Source organism: Nesoenas mayeri, assembly GCF_963082525.1.
Source record: "Nesoenas mayeri genome assembly, chromosome: Z".
Taxonomy (NCBI): Eukaryota; Metazoa; Chordata; class Aves; order Columbiformes; family Columbidae; genus Nesoenas; species Nesoenas mayeri.
Genome location: NC_137542.1, coordinates 43060724 through 43081789, shown reverse-complemented (window position 1 = coordinate 43081789; position 21066 = coordinate 43060724). Strand labels below are relative to the sequence as shown.

At 39.5% G+C, this 21066-nt stretch overlaps 1 protein-coding gene across 2 annotated transcripts in view; it reads left to right on the top strand.

The window, feature by feature from the left end:
* Positions 1-21066, top strand: part of MCC (MCC regulator of WNT signaling pathway) — a gene marked incomplete at both ends in the record, with an annotated part of 199321 nt that overhangs the window by 156692 nt on the left and 21563 nt on the right. For both annotated transcript variants that reach the window (XM_080362879.1, XM_080362880.1), the window contains 6 exons: positions 7575-7721; positions 8047-8136; positions 8823-8971; positions 10458-10598; positions 11800-11900; positions 14494-14677. In XM_080362879.1, coding sequence (XP_080219005.1) covers positions 7575-7721; positions 8047-8136; positions 8823-8971; positions 10458-10598; positions 11800-11900; positions 14494-14677 — 812 coding nt within the window. The remainder of the gene's footprint in view (positions 1-7574; positions 7722-8046; positions 8137-8822; positions 8972-10457; positions 10599-11799; positions 11901-14493; positions 14678-21066) is intronic.

Below are 21066 nucleotides of genomic sequence, written 5' to 3'. Positions count from 1 at the left end.
TGGCATCCCAGTCTAAGGGGAGGGCTCCAGTTCACAGCCCCACTGCTCCAAGAAGACCACTCAAAGGGGATTTTCTGTGAGGACCCCGTTTTATAGCCCAGTCAGATCTAGCTGTGGGCGTTACAATGTAGTACAGAAGCTTCACAGCTACTCTGGGCACCTCCTTTGTTAATGACCCTGTCAATTGACCAAGGGTCTCACCCCTCCTGTCCCAACACCTGGTGGAGGTGAAGTCGCGTTGTCCTGCCCCCAAGTAGGGGAGGATGTGACTGTCAGCACCTTGGTGCCACCCTGGGTGTGTATGTGGGGACAGGCACAGTGGGGCACAAAAGGTGCTAAAGAGCCATCAGCTGCCCCATTGAAGGCTCCAGATCCAAGGGAGTTGTGCCACTGCCACACCTTTGTCAGCAACACTATGTAGTTGTTGCACTGAAAACCATATTTGCATTTTTAATGTAACTTCGTGTCCATAGTTGCAACAAAATAAGTGTTTTCTTTGACCTATTAATTTTTTTCTGTATGCCACCTGAACTCAGAGTCACTTCAGAGTATTTCTCTGGAGAGTAGGAAAGGAGATCCAACAAAAATTTAGTTATTGCTCTTCTCAAATTCAGTTGGGTGAAGTGAGTAAGTTTGAAGTTGACCAGACCAATAGATGTGTTACTTTAGACCAATATCTGTAATCAAGCAGAGTACTTTCAAGACATTTTTCTTGGGCTTTTAGGAGATTTAATTTAATTAGGTATTTACTGTGCTCTGTTGACAGATTGAGCTGCTTTCTAGAACAGTAGCTAAGAAACAACATACATACAGGGTTTGTTTCTCACGGGTCATTAGTAAATGAGGTAATCACTTATTTCTATAGAATGTCTGCAGTGTAGCAGCTACTTTCATAATATAGAGGTTTGATTTACCTCTGGATGATATTGCCATATTAAAAATAAAATCTATAAAAGTCTAGGCCAGTCAGTGTCCTAGAAACTGCTTACACATAGCTGACCATAATCCTGAATCTCAGTAATACAGCTAAGATGCTGGGCGCCTTCCATAGCAGTTAGTGGGATTAATATTATTATTACTTGAGAATAAGGCTGAATCAAGTAAGCATTATTTACAACTGCTATATGTAATAACAACCTTAAACAGTAGGAGAAAAAGTAATGTTTGTGTTCATACACAAAATCTCTTGTATCTATGAAGGTGGTCAGATGAGCATCACTGATACAACATATAAATTCCATCATGACTGCAAAGCAAAAGTTGTGGCTTTTTAGTTACTCCCCATGAAAGGTTCACAGTCCCAAGCAGCCCAAGTGGCAGTGAATGTGGACAGTGTTCAGGCTTCTCTGAGGCTGTTCTGAGGAACTGAGCAAAAAGGTGGTTCCAGCTCTGAAAGTTTGCTAAGTCTATTCTTGGCATAAGCCATATGTTGACTTGTGCAGTTAATGAAATGTGTTTAGTTGTGAGGATCACTCTGTATCTGCTTCAAACTCACCTTCATTCACCCAACTAATCAGAAAAAAACCCAACAAAACAACAGCAACAAAAACAAACACAGACTTAATATTTTAGCTGTACTTGACTTAAGACGTTCAGGAAAACAAAATCTGCAGAGGAGTAGAAAAGTGCCATTTTAGTGCATGATCCTTCCAGCTGCACAGATCTCCCTCGCTCCAAGAAACTTCATTTTAGCATGAAGGCTCTCCCAAAATACCTTGTTCTTGCCAGGATTTGAAAACTTCCCAAAGCACAGCAGCAGTCAGATCCTTGGCTTCATACTCACTCTTGAGCCCACACTGTTCTCAGATGACATAAAGCTGGCACCAGCTGCTTAACTGTTCTTGTTTTGGCTGTTGGAATAAGAAGATATTGTTCCAGATTTCTAGAGAACACTGATACGTTATGGGCCTCTAGAAATTACTATCAGCTTGCACAACTTAAAGTGAACCTTGAACTGTTCTGCCTCCTTGTCTCTTGGTGTGCACCAGAAACAGAGGCAGCAGCCAAAAGCTGTTTCCATTCTCTGCCTCCTTCTGTTTCATGGTATTTGCTTCTGCAGCAGTATCTCAGCTGAGCTGTTAGTGAACTGGAGCTTTGCTTCTGTTTCCAAGATTGTATGTAAATGTTTAGTGATTAAACTGAAATTAAATGAGAAAAAGCCTGAGGTAGGCTTACTGCCCTCGCTTTTGTGTGTTTTTGCTGCGTGCTAGCCAGGATCAGAACACTTCAGTTGTGCTCAGAGCTTTTAGAGAATCCACCCGTCATTTCCCATGTCACATCATGCCACATCCTTAGTTTTCATTGCTTTGCATCCTTTATGGAGGAGGGACAGACAAAAGCAGAGGAGCACTTGCTTGGTTACAGGTTTGTATCACTCAGTGCACTATGGCCTCTCCTGCCACTATAAAAAAGGTGTATGTGTAAACCCTAGTAACATACCTGTTCTACCATAGCTTGTTGTGTCTATGTGTTGCACACTTTCTCTCTTCCTCAAAATAATTGCTCAAACTGCAGATTGATTTTAAAATCTGCCAGAGGAGTAGCTCTCCTGATATTAGTGAAGTTCTTGGGTATTTACTGAAAGTAGACGTCTTTGCAGAGGAGAGAGGTTCTGTAAATGCCTCCTTCAAACAGATGAGTGCAGGTCATTCAGCTCCACAGCATTCATTGAAGAGATGGTCTTTATAAGTAGTAGAAGAGACTTCCTTACCATGCTCAGTCAACCACAACAGACAACCTGTAGGAAGTGAGATCTCAGCTTTGGTGCTCGTAATTGTTCGAACATTTAAGAGGGGCTGAAAATTATCAGTCACCACTAGGCCTGGTTGAAAGGTGAGTGGTGCTTTAGGCTGGGAATGGTCCTTGCCACTCAGAGCAACTTGAATTGTCATTTTCCATCTTCTCTTCCATAGACCTGCAGTATGCATGAATAGATTAGAAAGGGGGAGAGGTGTATTCCCTGCCCGTGGATTGTTGTACTTATCTTCATCTTCTGTATAACACAGGGGAAAAAAATCAAATTGTATTAAAATACTGAGAAAAATATTACTTGAAGGGTTCAAAGATACTGCATGATGCAACAGGTCGCAAGTGGGCTAGAAAGAAAAGAATCACAGGAATGCTCCTTATTTGAAACTGGTTTAGAAGCAAAAGCAGCAGGTGTCCTTTGAATGTGTAAATCAGTGACAAAACCAGCCAGTTTATAGCTGTTTGGCTTTTTTAAATTTAGGGTATGTTAACAAATCATGTAGTTATGAGTGTGCATGTGTAAAATAAGAACAAAAACGTGTTTGTTAGATTCATGATTATGGATAATGAGCGTATTCCATCGCAGTATTTTCTATAACCCTTTATTCATTTCTGCAAACATGTCCATGAAGTCTATTAATCATTTATGAAGTCTTTCATAAATTGAACATTACTGTGATGTGTCAACCCCTTTTCTCTTCTACACTTGCTGTCTTTCTATTTAGTTCTTAAGGTACACATGAGAAATTATGCTTTATTTTTCCCTGTTTCTTCCCCCAGTTATCAGCATTCAAAGGAAAAATAGCCATGCAGCTAAACAACTTGTTCATATTGCTAAACATCAAATATTAAAAAAATTACAGTTATTTAGGTTTATATTAATAACTTGAGAATGTCTGTTTGCACCTGACTTATCTTGTTACTTAGGTTGTCCATTGCTCTGAAGTCTAATGGTTCTGTTGCCTTGTATCTCACCTGCTTCTGCTTTTTCTGAGGCTCCAGCACTTCTTCTGTAATTCTTTGGACTATTTAGATCTTTGATATTTCTTTTTTTAAATTGTGAATTTCACAGATGTTTCCCTGAATTTTTCCTGTTTTCCTTTACTCTCTTTTTTTTTTTTTTTCTTCTGATCGTATGATTACGTTTGTCTGTTGGCCACTTTCCATCTCAATGAAGGGTTTTAGGACTTTATGGCAATTTTTATATTGTTCTGGATGTTTCCATCTTTAAACAAGTATGATGCAAGGGCTTAAAAAGTCTTCAATTAAATCCTTTCTTGTTATTCCTCCCCAACTCAGAAATCCACACCTTCCTGTCTTTCAGTGGAACTTTTTTGGCTTTGTTTCTTTACGTCTCTCGACTCGTCAGATTTTTAATTTTGTAATCCATTTCCTCTAAGATCTGCCCTTCCTCTCTCCCATTTCCAAGTGTTATTTGTGTCTCATATGCAGTACTGCAATTACCTTAATTCTACTAATAAAAATAACCTTCAAAATAATTTTTATTGCTTTGGTATTGACGCTTAAGACTGGTAGAAGTATTGAACAGAGGTGGTCAGATAACTTTTAGTAACACTTTTAAAACTAGTCTTTTCATAACTTGTGCATTCATTCACCAATCCAAACCAGAAATTCTCTTCTGAACTTTTTTTTTTTTTCTTGATTCCTGTTCTTTGGTCTTCCTTGATTTTTCCTGTGGAATTACTGCTAGTGTGGAAAAGTATTTTCTGAGGAGATGGTGCATACTGCTCTATTTAGGGTGGAGGTTTTGATGACCACAAACAGTTACATAGGCTGTCTCTGAACAGTCTAGTGGGTAGGCAAACCCAGTCATGAGTCTGTGACTTGGTGAATGTGTGAATTGTGATTTCACAGGTCAGACAAACTTCCCCTGTTACTCTGCTCAGAATTGCCATCTGGTACTCAGCGTTGCTAAAGCTAGTGCAGTTATTTATAGCAATTAATCTAGCATGTCATTTCTCAAATGAAGGCCTGAATCAGTAAATACCTCAAGAAGTATGGATAAGCAGACAGTGTCTTTAAGTTGTGGTTTCTTCTATGGTACAGTATTAAAACAGTGACTTGCAGAGACTGATAACTGTGGTGTGCTCTGAGTTTTCTTTTATAAATGCTTTCCTGAGCAAAGCTTTGCCTGGCTGCAGTCTTAGCTGTGCTCATTTTTCTTACTGTTGCTAGTGTCGTTTTACAGATCCTTAAGAATAATTGGCTTTGTAAGCGTGGCTGATAATTGCTGCTCAGTGATAAAACATAGACTAAAGGAAACCTATCTCTTTTGAAGTTCTGTGTAATATTGTCCTTGCATAAGGTGGTCTTAAACTTTGGAGTCAATGAATGCTTAGCATTTAAAGAAATTTTAACACTCTGTTTCCTGGTTGCACATAAATTGAGAATGTTACTTGATTTTGGACTGAAATCTTACAGGACTAGCTTCTGGGCATAGGTGAACATTTTAGCAATTTTTAAGTCAGACATCGAGGCAGGGATTTGATTTTATGAAGAACAGCATCTCTAGTGGTTTTCCTGTTTTTTTGTTTTTAAACAATTCTGTAACTTAAGTACTTGGGGTATTTAGTTAGAAACAGCCTGGTATTATAAATAGTAATAAATGTGATTTTGATTTAATAAAGTTTTGGAGTTGTCTTTTTTTTTTTCTTTTCAGTGTGGATGCCGTAGTACAAATCCTGTCTACACTGACTTTCCACATCTGCAAGCAGAAAAATGCATACATGGTTTATTTCAGTTTTATGCATATCAGCAGGCTGAAATGTTTGGTTTGCATCAGCAGAGCACTTCTGTCCTTAAGGTTTGCATTAGTGCAGCTGTACCCATGTTGAACTTATATATGTCTATATGAACAAAGGAGGCCTCAGCAGCAAATATGTAGAAGATACATGCTATGAATGTGTACTTTATACAGTCTGCTCAGTTAACTTCATGGTGTAATTACAGTTAAGATGTACAATTCTGGGGCAAGCACCTGTATCCATTTATCAGCAAGTTGCTTTAAATGCTGGGGACTTGAATTGAGGTTTTGTGTACTTCATCTTTTTTTTTCAACAGACCAGTGGAGTTGTTTGGATTAATTTTGTTTAGGGCGTAGCACTCCTCCACAACTGAACAGAGAAGTTATGAGTGCAGTTAGACTTTATGTGCTCTTATTGTTGCCACCTACAGCTTTTTATTAGTAACTTGCAATTGTTCTACTCTGATACGTAAAACACACAGGGTGTGGGGGTTTGTTTTTTGTTTTGCTGGGTTTTTTTGTTTGTTTTGGTTTGGCTTTTTGTGTGTTTTTTCCTTTTGTTTGTATTTGGGTGGGTGTTTTTTTTTGTTTGTTTGTTGTGTTGCTTTTTTTAATTTCCACATACCTAAAAATTCCTCTACTTTGATGGTAAGTCCTCAGGCAATCTGACCTTTGGTTTGCACAGGCCTGAGGGGGAGGCAGGAGTACTCTCCGGGAAGTAGCAGCAGGCTGTAGCTGATCATAGGAAGCATAAGATACTGCTTGGGTGACTGGAGAGGGTTCCAGCTTGAACTCTTAGTGCAGTAGCTTGAAGGGATCTGTGTATGTTGTGCAGAGAACACGCTGACTGCCACTGCTTCAAGCAGAGGTGTCGAAGTGCTGACCATGCACTTGGTGAGCACAAAGTGAAGAAAGCCTGAGCTTTAATGCAAATTTAATTTTGTTATTTTTCAGACGGAGGAGTTTCAGCTTGCTTAATTAATTCTTTGTGTAAATCTATTGTATTTAATATTAAATCCCACCTTGTTTTAGACTGTAGGAATCAGAGTTGCATTTCATGGCTGCAGAGGGTATCAGATGGACTGAACTTTTGTTTCACTAGTCTTCTGGTAAAATGTCACCAACACTGTTTTGAAATGGGCTGTTCCAACAAAATTGGTGTAGAAACTTGTGTATTAAAGTTAATACTCTGTACTCTGGGAAATTTCCTCTTTGGATGGTTTCCTCCCTCTTCTCTTATTTTGCACTCTGTGTTTGAGATTCTGTGGGAAAGTGAGCTCTGTGACTTCACCTTATGGCATAATTGTTGTGTTAAGCAGACCTATTCCAAGGTAAACACTGTAATCTTTAGCTCAGCTTTACTTTGACTCCTGCAGACCTTTTTTTTCACACTTTAGTCCGGAAAATCATTTGACATCAGTTCTGCAAGTATCTGATGTGTTATGAGGTCTGTGCAGTGTTTGAGGTGTATGTTTACAGAGAACTTCTGCAAACTGTTGTTTGGATGCTTTGCTGGTATTTTTTTGTCTGCACATTACTCATTATATGGTAGCCTTACTTAACTGTAGTTTTGAAAGCATGATATAACATTTGAATTTCTTTGATCTTGAAATATGACAAAGTCATCCTGTGATGTGTTTATGTCAACAGTTTATTCAACACTGAAGCTTTCCATTAACAACAGAGTCTTCATTTCATTTGTTTAGGAATAATAACCTTAGGCTGGAGCATTAGCTTCACCCCAGAGAGAATGATTTCTAAACGTATAGTACAGCTGTACTGAGGGGGTCATATAAATCAAGCTGAAACTCTGAGTTATCACTTCACAGTATTACATTTGTGTATTTCCACATTGCAAGTAGTTTAAAAAAACTGGCAACAACAGAATTTTAAAACAACCTACATACATCTGCTCCCCAGATGAACTTTGCAGCCACCACTGGACAATACACAACTTCTACACTCAAGCCAGAAGCAATTAGGTTTGGATAGACAATGAGAGAATCTCCAAACTATTTAAACCATAAAACTGGAAGAAACAGAATGTTATGTTTTATTGTAGGTTCGGGAACTGCAGACACGTTTGCAAAGCGTGCAGGCAACAGGCCCGTCCAGCCCAAGTCGTCTCACTTCTGCAAATCGGCCCGTTAACCCCAGCACAGGAGAGCTGAGCACGAGCAGCAGCAGCAATGACGTTCCCATAGCCAAGGTGAGCTGTCATGTGTTGCAGTGATGCTTCTCACTCTCTGGGAGAAGCAAGCTTCATGTTGCACAGCTGCTGGGCAGATGTATGGTTAACTGGGAGATATCTAGAATCCTCAGAGAGTTTTCTGGAGTCCTAAGCAGGCCCATGAACTTGAGCTGCAGCAAGAAATTGAGTGCTAATGATTGTCGTTCTCTCAGTTACAACACAGGTGTCAATTTTACAATAGTGTACTTCAGTTTTGCAAGTGCAGCTAGTGAACAAATGCATTTTGTGTACCCTTTGCAAAGTGTGAGCTCCTGTGTAACCTGTGCAGCATTCTGACTTACAGATTGCTGAAAGAGTGAAGTTGTCAAAGACAAGATCAGAGTCTTCATCATCTGATAGACCTGTCTTAGGATCAGAAATCAGCAGCATAGGGGTAAGGATTAATAATTATGTGCATGCATAATACCTCCTGAAGACAACCTGTGTGCCATTTAAAGCAGCATTGTTTTCTTACTAAATTAATGTATGAGCTAACTGAAAATTCTTTGAAATATGTTTCTCAAAATCACTTTTAACAGAGAATATTTAACCCAGTATTAAGATCCCGTTTTCTCATAACTGGTGGCTAGAAGTCACACTCTGCGTGACTTTAAGGGGACAATTTTTGGGTCAATTCCTGCAAAATATTATTCTTCAAGAAAAGACCATTCAGTTGCTTTTCACAACTTCCTATCAACAGAGAATTGGGTTCTGTTTTGTGATGGCAATGTAAGTCCATATTGCTGCTGTTACTGTGTGTTAGTATTTGTTTCACTGAAAAACTTAGCTCTGACCTTTAGCTAAGCTTTCAAGAAAGTAACTAACTTACATATTAGGCTTTTAAAATGTATGATGAAATAGTGGACTTCACCCTTTGGTTAGTAGAATTTTAAATCAAAATAGCTTCTTAAAGTGGAAACTTGTAAATGTTCTATTCAATGTAAAATTCATAACAAAAACTGAATAATGAATGTCCTGAAGTGAGTGCACGCGAGCAAATGCAGCTCTCAATGCAGACTGCCTATGCGGGAAATCCAGTGGGTTATGTGTTCACAATGATCTGTTAACTGCCCTGGGCAGGTGTCTAGCACTGTGGCTGAACATTTGGCACATTCCCTCCAAGACTGCTCAAACATCCAGGAAATTTTCCAGACTCTTTATTCACATGGATCTGCTATCTCTGAGAGTAAAATCCGAGAGTTTGAAGTGGAGACAGAGAGATTAAATAGGTAAGATTGAAAGTCAGATAAGCTCAAATATCTTGTCTGCTATTAGCATTGTTAAATTTACTACTATTTTATACTTTTTGAACGTCTCTTTAGTTCAGTCCCAGCTCAACTGTGGCAGTTCCAGGTAAACATGGGATGTAGTTGATGAAGAGAAGATTGAATCATATGCTAAGAGTCCTTTACATTATTGGGAAAGTTTGGTCATGCGTTATAAGATCAGCATGAGACCTTCACCTGTGACTATTTGCACTGTAGAGTGTCCTTCTCTATGGCTGACCAAGTAGTCATTTTTTTTTCATATGACACATCACTGCTAGAAATGAGGTTTCCCACAATTTACTCTCCATCATTCTGTACTTAGTTTGCTTTGGTTTGTCCTGAAGAAACAGAATTATAGCATTAACTGCATCAGTGCATGTATTTACGGTGTGGCATATATACCCGTAAGTAGCCTTCCACTTCCAAAAGAAAGATTGCAGCTTTTTGCTTGTAGTTAAAATATGTGTTGTGTTATCCTTCAATAAGCATTGTCAAAATTAATGTTTCATGTATTCTTTGGCACATAAAATTGAAACTGTAGATCAGGGATGGGAGAATCATGTCTCAGCATGTTTCCTTCCAAGCTCTCTCCTCACTGTGGCTATCTCAAATTTAGTCTGATCAGTACAATATCTCTTTTATTTGTTTTTATAGTGCTGCAAAATGTGATCCTTGTTTGGTTTTTTTTTTCTTTCCTTTTTTCTGTGCACTGCACAATTATGCTTTGACATGTATCATTGTAGGATGTGTCAAAGAAGATACAGGAGGTGAAGTACATGAGAGTTCTAGCAGCTAAGAAAATCAGGGCTTTATTCTGATCACTGATTAAATGGCATACTAGCCCTTCTTCTGTTTGTTAAGTAGTCAGTGATTTTGAAGTTCTGATGGCACTCATTTCTTCATTGCCTCACTGAAACTTTGTCCCTATTTTGGAAGTTACCTTTCTAATCATAATCAGGATGTTAACTCCAAGTGAAACGATTATTCTAGATGTTCCAAAGGAAAGGAGCCTTTATGCACCTGCATGATTCCTACAGACATTCTCACATCGCGCTAATGAGTATGCCACTTAAAACACGAAGCCGATGTGGTAGCAGCAAGTCAACAATAGAGGCAGATACATTAAGCAAAAGGTTAATGTGAAACTGTCCTACACAGTCGTATTGCTACAAAATAAGGGTACAGCTTTCTGCTTGCTGCTGTTCCATAGAGTTATGATTGCATTTTATGGGAAGGAGAGGAGAAGGAGAAGAGGCTGTCCTGAGAGAAGTAACTGTCCTCCTGGCCCTTGATTGGGGACACAGAACTCAAAGATTTTGCTATCTTCAGTAAAAACCTTGTGTAGACCAAATGGTATTTGTTTTTTTAAATTATGATTGTTCTGGGGTTTTTAGAACAGTATCTGTGAGCTAAAGTTGAAGGCTGCAAATTACTTCCTTTTTTACAGCCGTATTGAGCACTTGAAATCCCAGAATGACTTGTTGACAATAACACTGGAAGAGTGCAAGAGCAACGCCGAGAGGATGAGCATGCTTGTTGGGAAGTACGAGTCCAATGCCACTGCCCTGAGGCTCGCACTGCAGTACAGGTATGTACCTATGCACAGGGTGTCTCAGACAGAGGAAGAGGGAGTTGGGGAACATTTGATAGAAATATTTGAGAGTTAAGTTTTTGGTGTGCCATAGTCATACTGTTAGTTTTTGTTTCCTCCCTGAAAAAAATGCCCCTTGGTTAAACTACTTGACACACTACAGAACTGAAGTTATGATACAAGTGTATTTCAACCCTAGTTCACCAGCCGTAGCGAAAATCTAATAGTAAAATACAGATTTATCTTTTCATTCTAAAATACTGAATTAACATTTGGATTTGGGACTATGCGTAGGCTCGAACTGTCTTTGCTTTTACCAGTCGTAAGATACAGATTCTCACTATGTGAGACTGGCACCTTTCATAAGACCACTGGGCCAAGGAGTAGTATTCTACTCCACGTAATTCAGAGTGACTTTATATTATATCAGTTGGAATTGTGGATGAGTTGTGTGGTATTTGGTTACAAGTATCTAAATTTGCTTTAAACTAAATGGAAAAAGAAGGTGTCATGTAATGTCTTCAACTGCAATTAATTTGGAACAGACATTTCTGGTCTTAGGACAGATGGTGTGCCTTTTAAAGAGCGTATTCTGTTACTAGCAGCCTTGAACAAATTACAAGGAAGTGTAAATTGCAAATAAGTATATTAATGTATATATTTTCAAAACCATTAGAATGCAACAGGAATGACTGACTCACAGCTGTATTTAGAAGCTGTTGTGTTGTGGGGAGGAAAATCTTACAGTGAGGACAAAGAACAAGTATTTATCTTTTATTTTGTTCTTACTGTACTTTGTATAGTATAGTTATAGAATATAGAATACTGTATTTTGCATAGTAAGAAGGCCTGAAAAAACGTTTCTCAAAGGGATCATGTCAACCACCATTCATATTGTTGACTGTTTCAAACATGCTTCTGGAGCTCACTTCACATCAGGTCATTCTCTTCTGTTTTAAATTGTCACATTACTTCAGGCCAACCTGGGACCATCATAAGGAAGGAGGTACTATTGAATGCTTCTGATAGAAGCTGTGTGTTTGTGTCATTTAATATCCCTGCTGCTAGACAAGTAGTAGAGATCCATGCACTTCCATCAGCTACCTTTTTTTTTGTTGCTGTTGCGACTTTCTTCCCCTCTAAATTGCAGATACATTTTGTGTGATTTTTGTTTTCTATGGTTTGTTTTCTCTTCCAGTGAACAGTGCATAGAAGCATATGAGCTGCTATTGGCATTGGCAGAAAGTGAGCAGAGTCTCATTCTTGGGCAGTTTAGAGCTGCAGGTGTTGGTTCTGTTGGTAAGATGTCAATGAATCTCTTTATTTAAATATTTCGGTTTGCATGTCATTTAGCGTTAGTGTTAGTTGTAACAGTGCATCATCTCATGACCCATCCCTTAAGAATGCTCTCTGGTCTTTTCTTGTTTTTTAACTAATTAAATAATTTTACACGCTCAAAATTAGGGGAAAAGACAAAGACAGACTGGAATTAAATCATAAAATTCAGCAGGAATTTAAATTAACCTATGTGTACTATCACAAGGGGATGCCTGTTCTGGCAATGGTGAGGCTGCTACAGGCGTGCAACTGTACAAAGTGGAATTATTAAGCAGTACTCATGAGCATATGTGGCTTTGGGCCATACAGCTGTGGTAACTGCAAGTACAGATTTTGTTTGAACCGGCAACATTGACCCCCACAGAAGTTGAGTATAGTCTATGAAAAACTGGGATTAAGACAATACACAGGTAGCATTGACTAGTTACCAGGAAAAGCAAACAAACAAAACACAAAACAAAAACCAACCAAACAACAAAAACTCCAAACAAACTGTTTTTTCACCCCACATTTTACCTTTGCTCTGAAATCTGAAAACATTTGGTCTTATGTTTTATTATGTTGTCAGAGACACTAACATATATGTTCTGTATTTTTCTTATTTTGTGGATAGATGTGTGGTAGTGTTTTTAATATGCTGCTTGCTAAGTAATAGAATGAGCTACTATCATGGGTACAGTTTAGAAGTGTTTAGATCTTGACATAGCTGCTGGCTTCACTTTTCTAATAGAGAAGGGTGTTCACACAGTAAATATTAATCTGGGTTTTGTAGTCTCATTTTGTTTACAGATAGGAGAAGGTAGCCATAGCAGTCTTCAAGTAGAAGGAGTGGAAACCTTCAGAGAGAGAAGAATAGCTCTTCATGCTCTGCTGAGGCTCAGTAGCTGCCTGAGACAGTATTGCAGTGCAAGGTTCTCGGGATGTGAATCACTGGGATGTGAACAGAAAGCTTTTAGAGACAAAGTGACCATCTGTCTTTGGAGCCACAGGGCTGACATGGTCAGCCTCTTCTTTCGGATGACTAGATCCACTCAGCCCACCGTTGCTGTGCTGATAACCATCCCCCGTGTTTTGTATCTCTTCAAGTGCTGGAAGCTGCCCTGTCTTGGCCTGTGCAGTGTGTGCTAAACATCAGAGTGGAGGTCTGAGATCTTCATCCACCTTTCTTCCAGACTCCACTCATTCCTTTCCGCAGTGTGCTAGGGAGACTTCCTGCTGGCAGAGATCAGTGGCCAGCAGAAGTGAATTCAGTCTTGGATTTTCTATCCACACAAGTGACAGAAAGAAATCTTAGAAGGGAGAAATACTTTGGATTTGAGTGGGATTATATCTCGCATGCACTTAGTGAAAGGGAGTGTAGTTTAGTTCTCGTATAGATATCTGTCTACAGCTCTTAATTATGGTATTATCAGTCACAGTCCTGTGATAGAAATAGCATCAATTTCCCATTATATAACACAGCTTGGAGGAAGTTGTGGTTGGTTTATGTACCTTTACTTCACTGTGAAATTTGATTAAAACACCTAGAGAAAATAGCAGATTCTTGGTTTGAAGATCATTCAAGTTTTTTATCAACATCTGTGAGTGGGAAATTAATGGCAGTGGCTTCTGTATCACTTAGAGCTGAGCACATCCAGCTGCTGTTAACAGAATGTTCTCCCGTCCTTTCTTCCACATGAATGTTATTTCTAGTGCACACACTTAACTTAGCAATAGTGAAGTGTGGATAATTGGTCTTTGGGTTGAATGAAGCTGAAATGAAAATCTGAAATAGAGCATGCTGGGACTTTTTAAATACTCTGATGTCGTTGCATTGTGTTTGGTAAAGTAGGAGTATATTGTAGCTTTGTTCAGACTTTAATTGTAGCCACTAATGTGTCTTATTTTAATGATTTTACTCCAGCTGGAGTTGGGATTGTAAGAATAGTGGCTGTTGTGGTTTCTGTCCTGCCTCTGCTGAAGGGATGGCTTACCAGCTGCATACATGCTACAGAGCCACTAGAAACTACAGCAGATTAATAAACACCAGTCCTAGTTTTCTTTTGGTTTATTATGCAGGACTGTAAACTCTGAAAGACAGTAAGTAGCTTCTTCCAGCTGGAAAGGTAACCTGTAAGAAGGTGTTCTGGCAGGCCATTAGGTCCTTGTGAGAAGCAGCACTGGAAGCGACTGCACTGTGAAACAGCATTGGACTGACGGGAATAAAGTTCTAATTTAGGCTGAGGCTTTTCCAGTGTATTACTAATTTGAGTATCCTAACGCACAGTGCACAACCTTACAAAACAGAGAAGCTACCTAAGATAAAACATCACTTAAGACATGTACCTGGAGCAACAAGTACTGGGAGCCTGTGGCTGAGAGGGAGGTGCTTTTAGGCCAGTAGCCCAGTTACCACTGATGCTCACACAGAAATGAAGTTGCTTTTACCTCATAGATCGTTAATTTATTGTCATTATCTTGGTATAAACTGAGACACCATAAAAGTGTCTCTACTCTTGTCTTAATTTCTATCGCCCTCCTCAAAGCTCTGAAACATTGTTTGCTTGAAAACTAGGGGACCAGACAGGTGATGAAAACATCACCCAGATGCTTAAGAGAGCTCATGACTGCAGGAAGACAGCTGAGAATGCAGCAAAAGCCTTGCTGATGAAACTAGACGGGAGCTGTGGGGGAGCCTATGCAGTCACTGGCTGCAGTGTGCAGCCCTGGGAAAGCCTGTCATCCAACAGCCACACGAGGTAAGTGCAACTCCTCTGCTCTCCTAACCCCCAAGTGTTTGATTTCAGACCAAATGTTATGTTGTATTGTATGTGCTGAACTACCTCCCTCACCTCAGGCCACTGACTTCTTTGCTTTGATTTGTAAGTCACCACGCCTCAGTAGTTTAATGGCCTTTAGACTTTGAGTAGCACAGACTAAGAAGGGTTTTGTATAAATGTGTTGCAAATGCGTGACTCTGAACTTTGATCTTCCTCATAAAGGGCAAAACCATTATGTTTGGTTTACTTCAGTGACTTTTTTGCTGTTTGGCTGGAACTGGAATCATGTACTTCTTATTCATACCTACTGTGTGCAGACACCACAGACACACAAAGAACCAGAGACCTGAAGTATGCTTCCATCGGCATTTTGGAGTGCTCAAGAATTGTTTTCTAAATGTTGCAAATCCAGCCATTTTGTTTTAAACCATTTCCTCTCTCTTCTCATTCCCCTTTGCCACATTTTTGCTTTTCCTTTTTTTGCACGTGGAGGGGCAAATGAATGTCATGACAGACAGAGTGTATTCTTCCAGGAAAGGCTGGATATTACAGTTTTTCTGAAGACATATGAAATAATGACACTTAAATGAGCTATTATTGCAGAAGTGTTCCAGTTCAAATACATCTGCTAGCAGCTTTATTTTGAGTCATTGCATGCCTGCAATATAATTGTACAGTGAATATGTGTGCTTGTGTATGGAAATAAATTTGGCAAGCATCCTGGATAAATATAGATGAACATCTTTCTTTTTAAAAGTTATTTTGGTTTCTTGGATTCACTCTAAAACTTCATTTTAATTTTGTTTTTGAGCCAGTTCCTTATTCCAATGCTGTCATTTTTTGACACTTCAGATATTTATTTTAGTACTGTATTATTTCCTCTTCTTGCTGATGCCTCCTCCAAAGGATCTTATTTCCTGCCATGTGTCTAGCATGGAATAGCTAAACAGTGAACAAAAAGGTAACTTGAGGGAACAGGGTCCAAACGTGAGATAAATTTTAAGGTTTCAATCAAGTAAGTTTTATGGTGCGCTTTCAGCCCAGGAAAGCTCTATCTTTATTCAGAAATTAATACGGCAGCATCTGCGCTAACAGCACATTGATCACTCATTGTACCAAAAGTATTTACTATCCTTGGAAAGAATTTATACAAAGCTGTTGCAAATACTTGACTCATCTCAGTCTGTGCGCACTTATGCTGTATCCACACCTGCATACGAATGTGTGTTATAAGTGGCCATATGTGGCAACACCTCTAACTAGGGTGAGCTTGTTTTCCATTCTGCTATTTGAAAGGGTCATTTTCAGTTGTTCATAACTACCTCAGTGTTTTTTACTCCTTGTGAGGTATGTGGTATGTAGTTCAAGGCATGCTTTTTCTTTTCTTGTAAACAATTTAGATAGTTTCTGGTATTGATAGGAGGAAATTGGAGCAGAGGAGTGTGTTCCTGTTTTAGTGTCTGTTCTTTTAGGCTTTCACTGAAAGTGCTTGCTAAGAATATAGTCTCTACTGACGTTGCTTTGTTGAATGTCATTTTTGATTTTTTGAGCAGGAAGATAAGGGAGGGACGTGTAAGTGTGGGGAAGAAAAACATCCCTCATGCTCACTGTTTACCGTGAACCTTTGGTGGTCAGCTGGCAGTGTATGCCTGTAATGATAAAATTTCATCAGAGTGTGATTAAAATGGCATAGGATTTCAAACTTCATCAGTATAAACTGTGTCATGAAATGTGAAAGTGCAAATATAAATGCTTCTGTGTGTGAGACAGATGTTTTAGTTTGAGTTGTTATCATTGTAGGATAATTTTTTCTGGCATGAAGCAAGATATTTTACTCAATAAGGTAACTGTTGTTATCTGGTTTGATATATGTGGAACATGAGAGAGAAAAGCTTCTCTCACTCACACAAAGGTCACACAGCAAGTCAGGAACTTGTTATATGGGCATCCTGATCTGGTCATATATTACTGTCCCTCTCCCCTTCCTCCATGCCCAATGTAATTTGTCTGTACATACATATGAGTGAAAATATTTCTGAAACTTTAGCCTCTCCATGAAAAACAAATACTCTCTTCTTTCCTTCTGTGGCTGTCAACTGATAGGTGATAGAGGTGTTTTCAGATTTCTCCATCCTGTGCCTCCTGTCTCGAAACAGAGGCATCCCCTCTCCAACTTAAAGACACATGAAACTCTGCCAACCTATAGAGGGAAAATCCGTGTTGGTTTGAAAGGCTCACACTGTTCTATATTAATATCAGAAAATGCTCTGTCTCAGGTTAAAAAATTGAAGATTTTGTCTTTAGCACTCCTCTCCCTATAAATCTGGATGCTTTTTGTTTCTCTCTAGGACACTACTCCTCCTTTTTGGAGTTGTCCTGCCCATGTTGCCAGCTCTCTCAACCCATCCATGCATGATCCCTTGTCACTTGGCTTCCTGCCACTCTAGATGGATGTCCCATTGCCACAGACCTCTAGTCCTCTATGATTCTTTGATGCTGATGGTTTCCATTTCCTTTCATTTTCCATTACAATAGCAATCCAAGCAGAGATAGGAAAGTGAGCTGCATATTTATATCTGTTCCTGCAGGCCTAGTGTTTTGTTTAGGGTTGTTTTTTTTTTGTCTTAAAGAACAAGCCCACATCACTAGTGAGTGCTATGTGAACCACCATTTGGGGATCACTGCACTGAAATGAAAACGTTTTTACATTATGTGGTTCAAACATACTCCAAATCTGCAAGACTGATCTTTTGCCATAGCTTTTTTAGCGTTGCAGGCTTTTAGTTACAGATATGTATTGCTACCTGTTCCCTTTGAAGGCAACTGAGTGAAGAGGTAGTAGGAAGATGAAACTCTACTTTGCTGAGACTTGTGACAAATGAGTATTTCTTCCTGCTGTGCAAAATCTTGCAGAAGAGGGACTTATAATGGAATTGTTGACCCATCTTTAGCTTGGCATTTCAAAAGAGATTCTGAATGTCAAATTGCTGAACACATTACTGAGAATAAATGCTTGGTGAGCCACTAGTGACAAGTGGTTAAAGACTGTAAAAGGGAGCAACTGAAATAAAAAGAGATGAAATGCAATGAAAGAGCATCACAGAGATTGTTACTGGTAAAGTGAATAAACATAATAGCAATGATCTCAACTCATATGGCTGGCAGCAGCACAATAATGTTGCCAATTCATTTTTTGAAAACAGAAATAGGTCTGCAGTGTCGTTGGGAATCATAATTATTTCAATGGACAGAAGCTAACTATAGAACATAAATTGCCAACAAGGTTTGACAGATTGCACCCTAAGAAGAAGGAAACCAGAGAAAGACTCCAGTTGTAACACTGACTGAAAAGAGTGGGTTTTATTCCCTGCAGTGCAGTTAAGCCCAACCTTACATCTGGATTAATGGAGGGAAAGACTGGGTCTCTTACATGCAAAAGGAATTCCTTTCAGTATTATGCAGTATGACAAAATATTTGAACTCAGCCAAATGTAGGACTGTATCTCTCATCAGAATCACGTCAGATTTCAGATGACAGACAAGATTAGCTGTCAGACAATATTATCTTGGCTGAAGTGTGCAAATGAGTTATTTAGAAATATCTCAGAAGATATCTTAATGTTATCTATGTAACACTTCATTGCTGCACCAAACTAGTCTCAGAAGGAAGCAGGGTAGTTTCACCAAAGGTTCCGATTTTAGCCAAATATACTATTGTTTTTCTTTTGACTGGTTGGAGTACTTTTGTTTCTCAGGAAGTTACTGTCTTTTGGCATTGTGCTGCTTCAGATCCCAAGCCACAGTGTTTACCTAGAAGATAGTTGGCCCACCTATACTCTATATCAAATGCATTCTTTAAAATGTAAGGTTGCATGCAGACATTCAGACAAGTTTTGTGGATTTGGTTCTGACAGTGTTATTTCAATTCTATCAACTTTGTATTATCTACACTATTGCTGAATTGCAGATTTATTTATTGACTTGATTTTTAACAGGTGAACTGAAGCTTATACAGGGTTTTTATGGGCAAAATTTTGTAGCCTACAGGAGTTACGCAGAGACACTGTTGGAAACCTCATTTATATTCATCCGCTGCGTTTTATACACACGGACATGCATGTGAACACATATGTGTGAGAGCAAATAAAACTGCACATTATACTATACCAACCTGCATGTTTTCCATAGGCTATATATGCAAATTAATTTTACATCATCCAGGCATTACATCATTGTAAGACTTGAGAGATGAAGCTAGTGGGAAGAGCATTGCTTGTTCGGCATAAAACAGCAGTGAGAATGAGCAGATTGATGTTATATTGCCTCCAGGTGTGAAGAAATTGTGATCCTTTCCTTACCTACATACTTGAGAAATGAGAAACTGCACATCTTTTGCAGCAGCTCCATGGGGTTTTTTGGATGGATGTATTATGCTACATGTGCATTCTACCAGTCCGTTTTCCTTTGCCCTGATTACTATTAGAAGGGAGAGTGATGTCTGAAATTCAGGATCATACACCCATCAACTTTGGGTCCTTAAATAGGGCAGCAGTGGACTAGCACTATGGCTGTTAAGAACTGTATGGTGGGGCTTTGGGGGGAACAGACCCTGGCAGGGCTGTGCTGTGGGAGTTCAGAAACTCTGCAGCATTGTTTCCATCCCTCATCATTGCAGCCTCAATCTTGCAGCAGTCCAAAGTGGGCTTCGTACCCTGGCTTTCTGCAAGCCATACTGCTTCCAGTCTTCTGGCTGGGGGCTTGCTCCTAAATGTAGGGAGAGAGGGAAGGTTCTTACCTCTTTCTGTGCTGGCTTCCCCTCCAAGCTCCCCTGACCTTCTTAAAACAAAAAGAAAGGGATGGGGGCAGGGGAGGAGGGAAGGGAGAGGGAAAAAAAAAAAAAGAAAAGAAGAGGAGCAGCCTACTCGCAATTCACCAGAGGAGCCAACTCAGCTGCGGACAGACAGGCAGGCAGGCAGGCAGCCAGGACTGAAGTAAAAGCAGCCTGAGTATCACTGGCAACAGCCGAAACAGCCTTCCTCAGTTTGGACCGCTCTCCCCTAAAATACATATGCATAGCTGTGGATCTTTAAGGGCCAAAATCTCTGGATATCCACGGAGTATGAGACCAAACACAGCAAAACAATAGCCTTTCAGCACTTTTACTCAGGTTTCATTCCCATTAGGAGAGCTACGTTTTCTTTCCTTCGCAAGCGAAAACTGAGATGAGCTCTTTGTGTCCCAAGATTTGAAGCCTGTGTAGGTTTTAAAAGCTGTCCTTCCTCTGGCAACAGCTGTTCTATGTTTAATCCAGGAAAGCTGTGCAATTGCTGTCTTTGGGTGCTGAGGAAACTTGCAACATGACTTCAGTACAGAATTAAGTATTTCTCGTATTGTCTGTCCTCATGGTTTTTATATCAATATCTACGAGGTAAAGCAAGACTTATTGATTGTTTTGAGGTTCTCTAATGAAGAACCAAATCTAAACAAAAATTTGTTTCAGCCTGAAGGGTTTTCTGTACAGTGTAGGTACTGAGTGTTTTTAGCTTCACGGCAGATGGAAATGGATGAAAACAGAAGCAAAGACCAGTTTACACTTGTGGTAAATACAGCACCTATTTTGCCTAAAAAAACAAAGCAGAAATAATGGGAAGTTGACAGAGAACTGTAGTAAAGAACTGTAATGTGATATTTCATGAGAGGGAATGATTTTGAGAAATATTTGTAGACCTGCCAATTCTCCGTCTCCTCCAAGGCTGTGCTTGGAATTTGTGGGAAGACTGGCAACTGTTTGAGGCACTTAGAAGTCGGTGTAGCTTTAGCTGGAGTAGAACCAAAAGAAAAAAGTCAAGCCTATCTTAATAGGCTTCCTCTTTTTCATATGCATATTTTATTTTAGGACATCATCCTGACTATCACAGCATGTAGCGGTGGGGCTTTTTTAATTCCTACAAAAATGTTGAACAGCAGTGCAATTTGATACAGAAAGTGATTTATTCCCCTGCTGATAACTGAGATCATCTAGCATTCCAGACAAGCACAGTTAATGGATGACTTATCCCTCACCCCGCAGCTGATTACAGGACCTCAGGAGACAGCAGGCAGCTTTGAGTGAGGTTATAGAAACAACAGGGCGTTTGATTTTCCTTTTAGTGTTATTGCAGCTATATTCAGCCCTGGAATGCTACAGCCGTGTCAGTCACGGCCCCCTGAAGCACCAGTGTGTGTGTAGGTGGGCGGGCAGCACCAAGGCACTGTTGCTGTAAGACACTAGTTCTGTCTTTCTGTGATCTCTGTGTAAACATTTGTCAGACTAACGGGCAATCATTTGTTTGATGCCTGTAGACAGAAGAAGTTCTGCCAAATCTGGT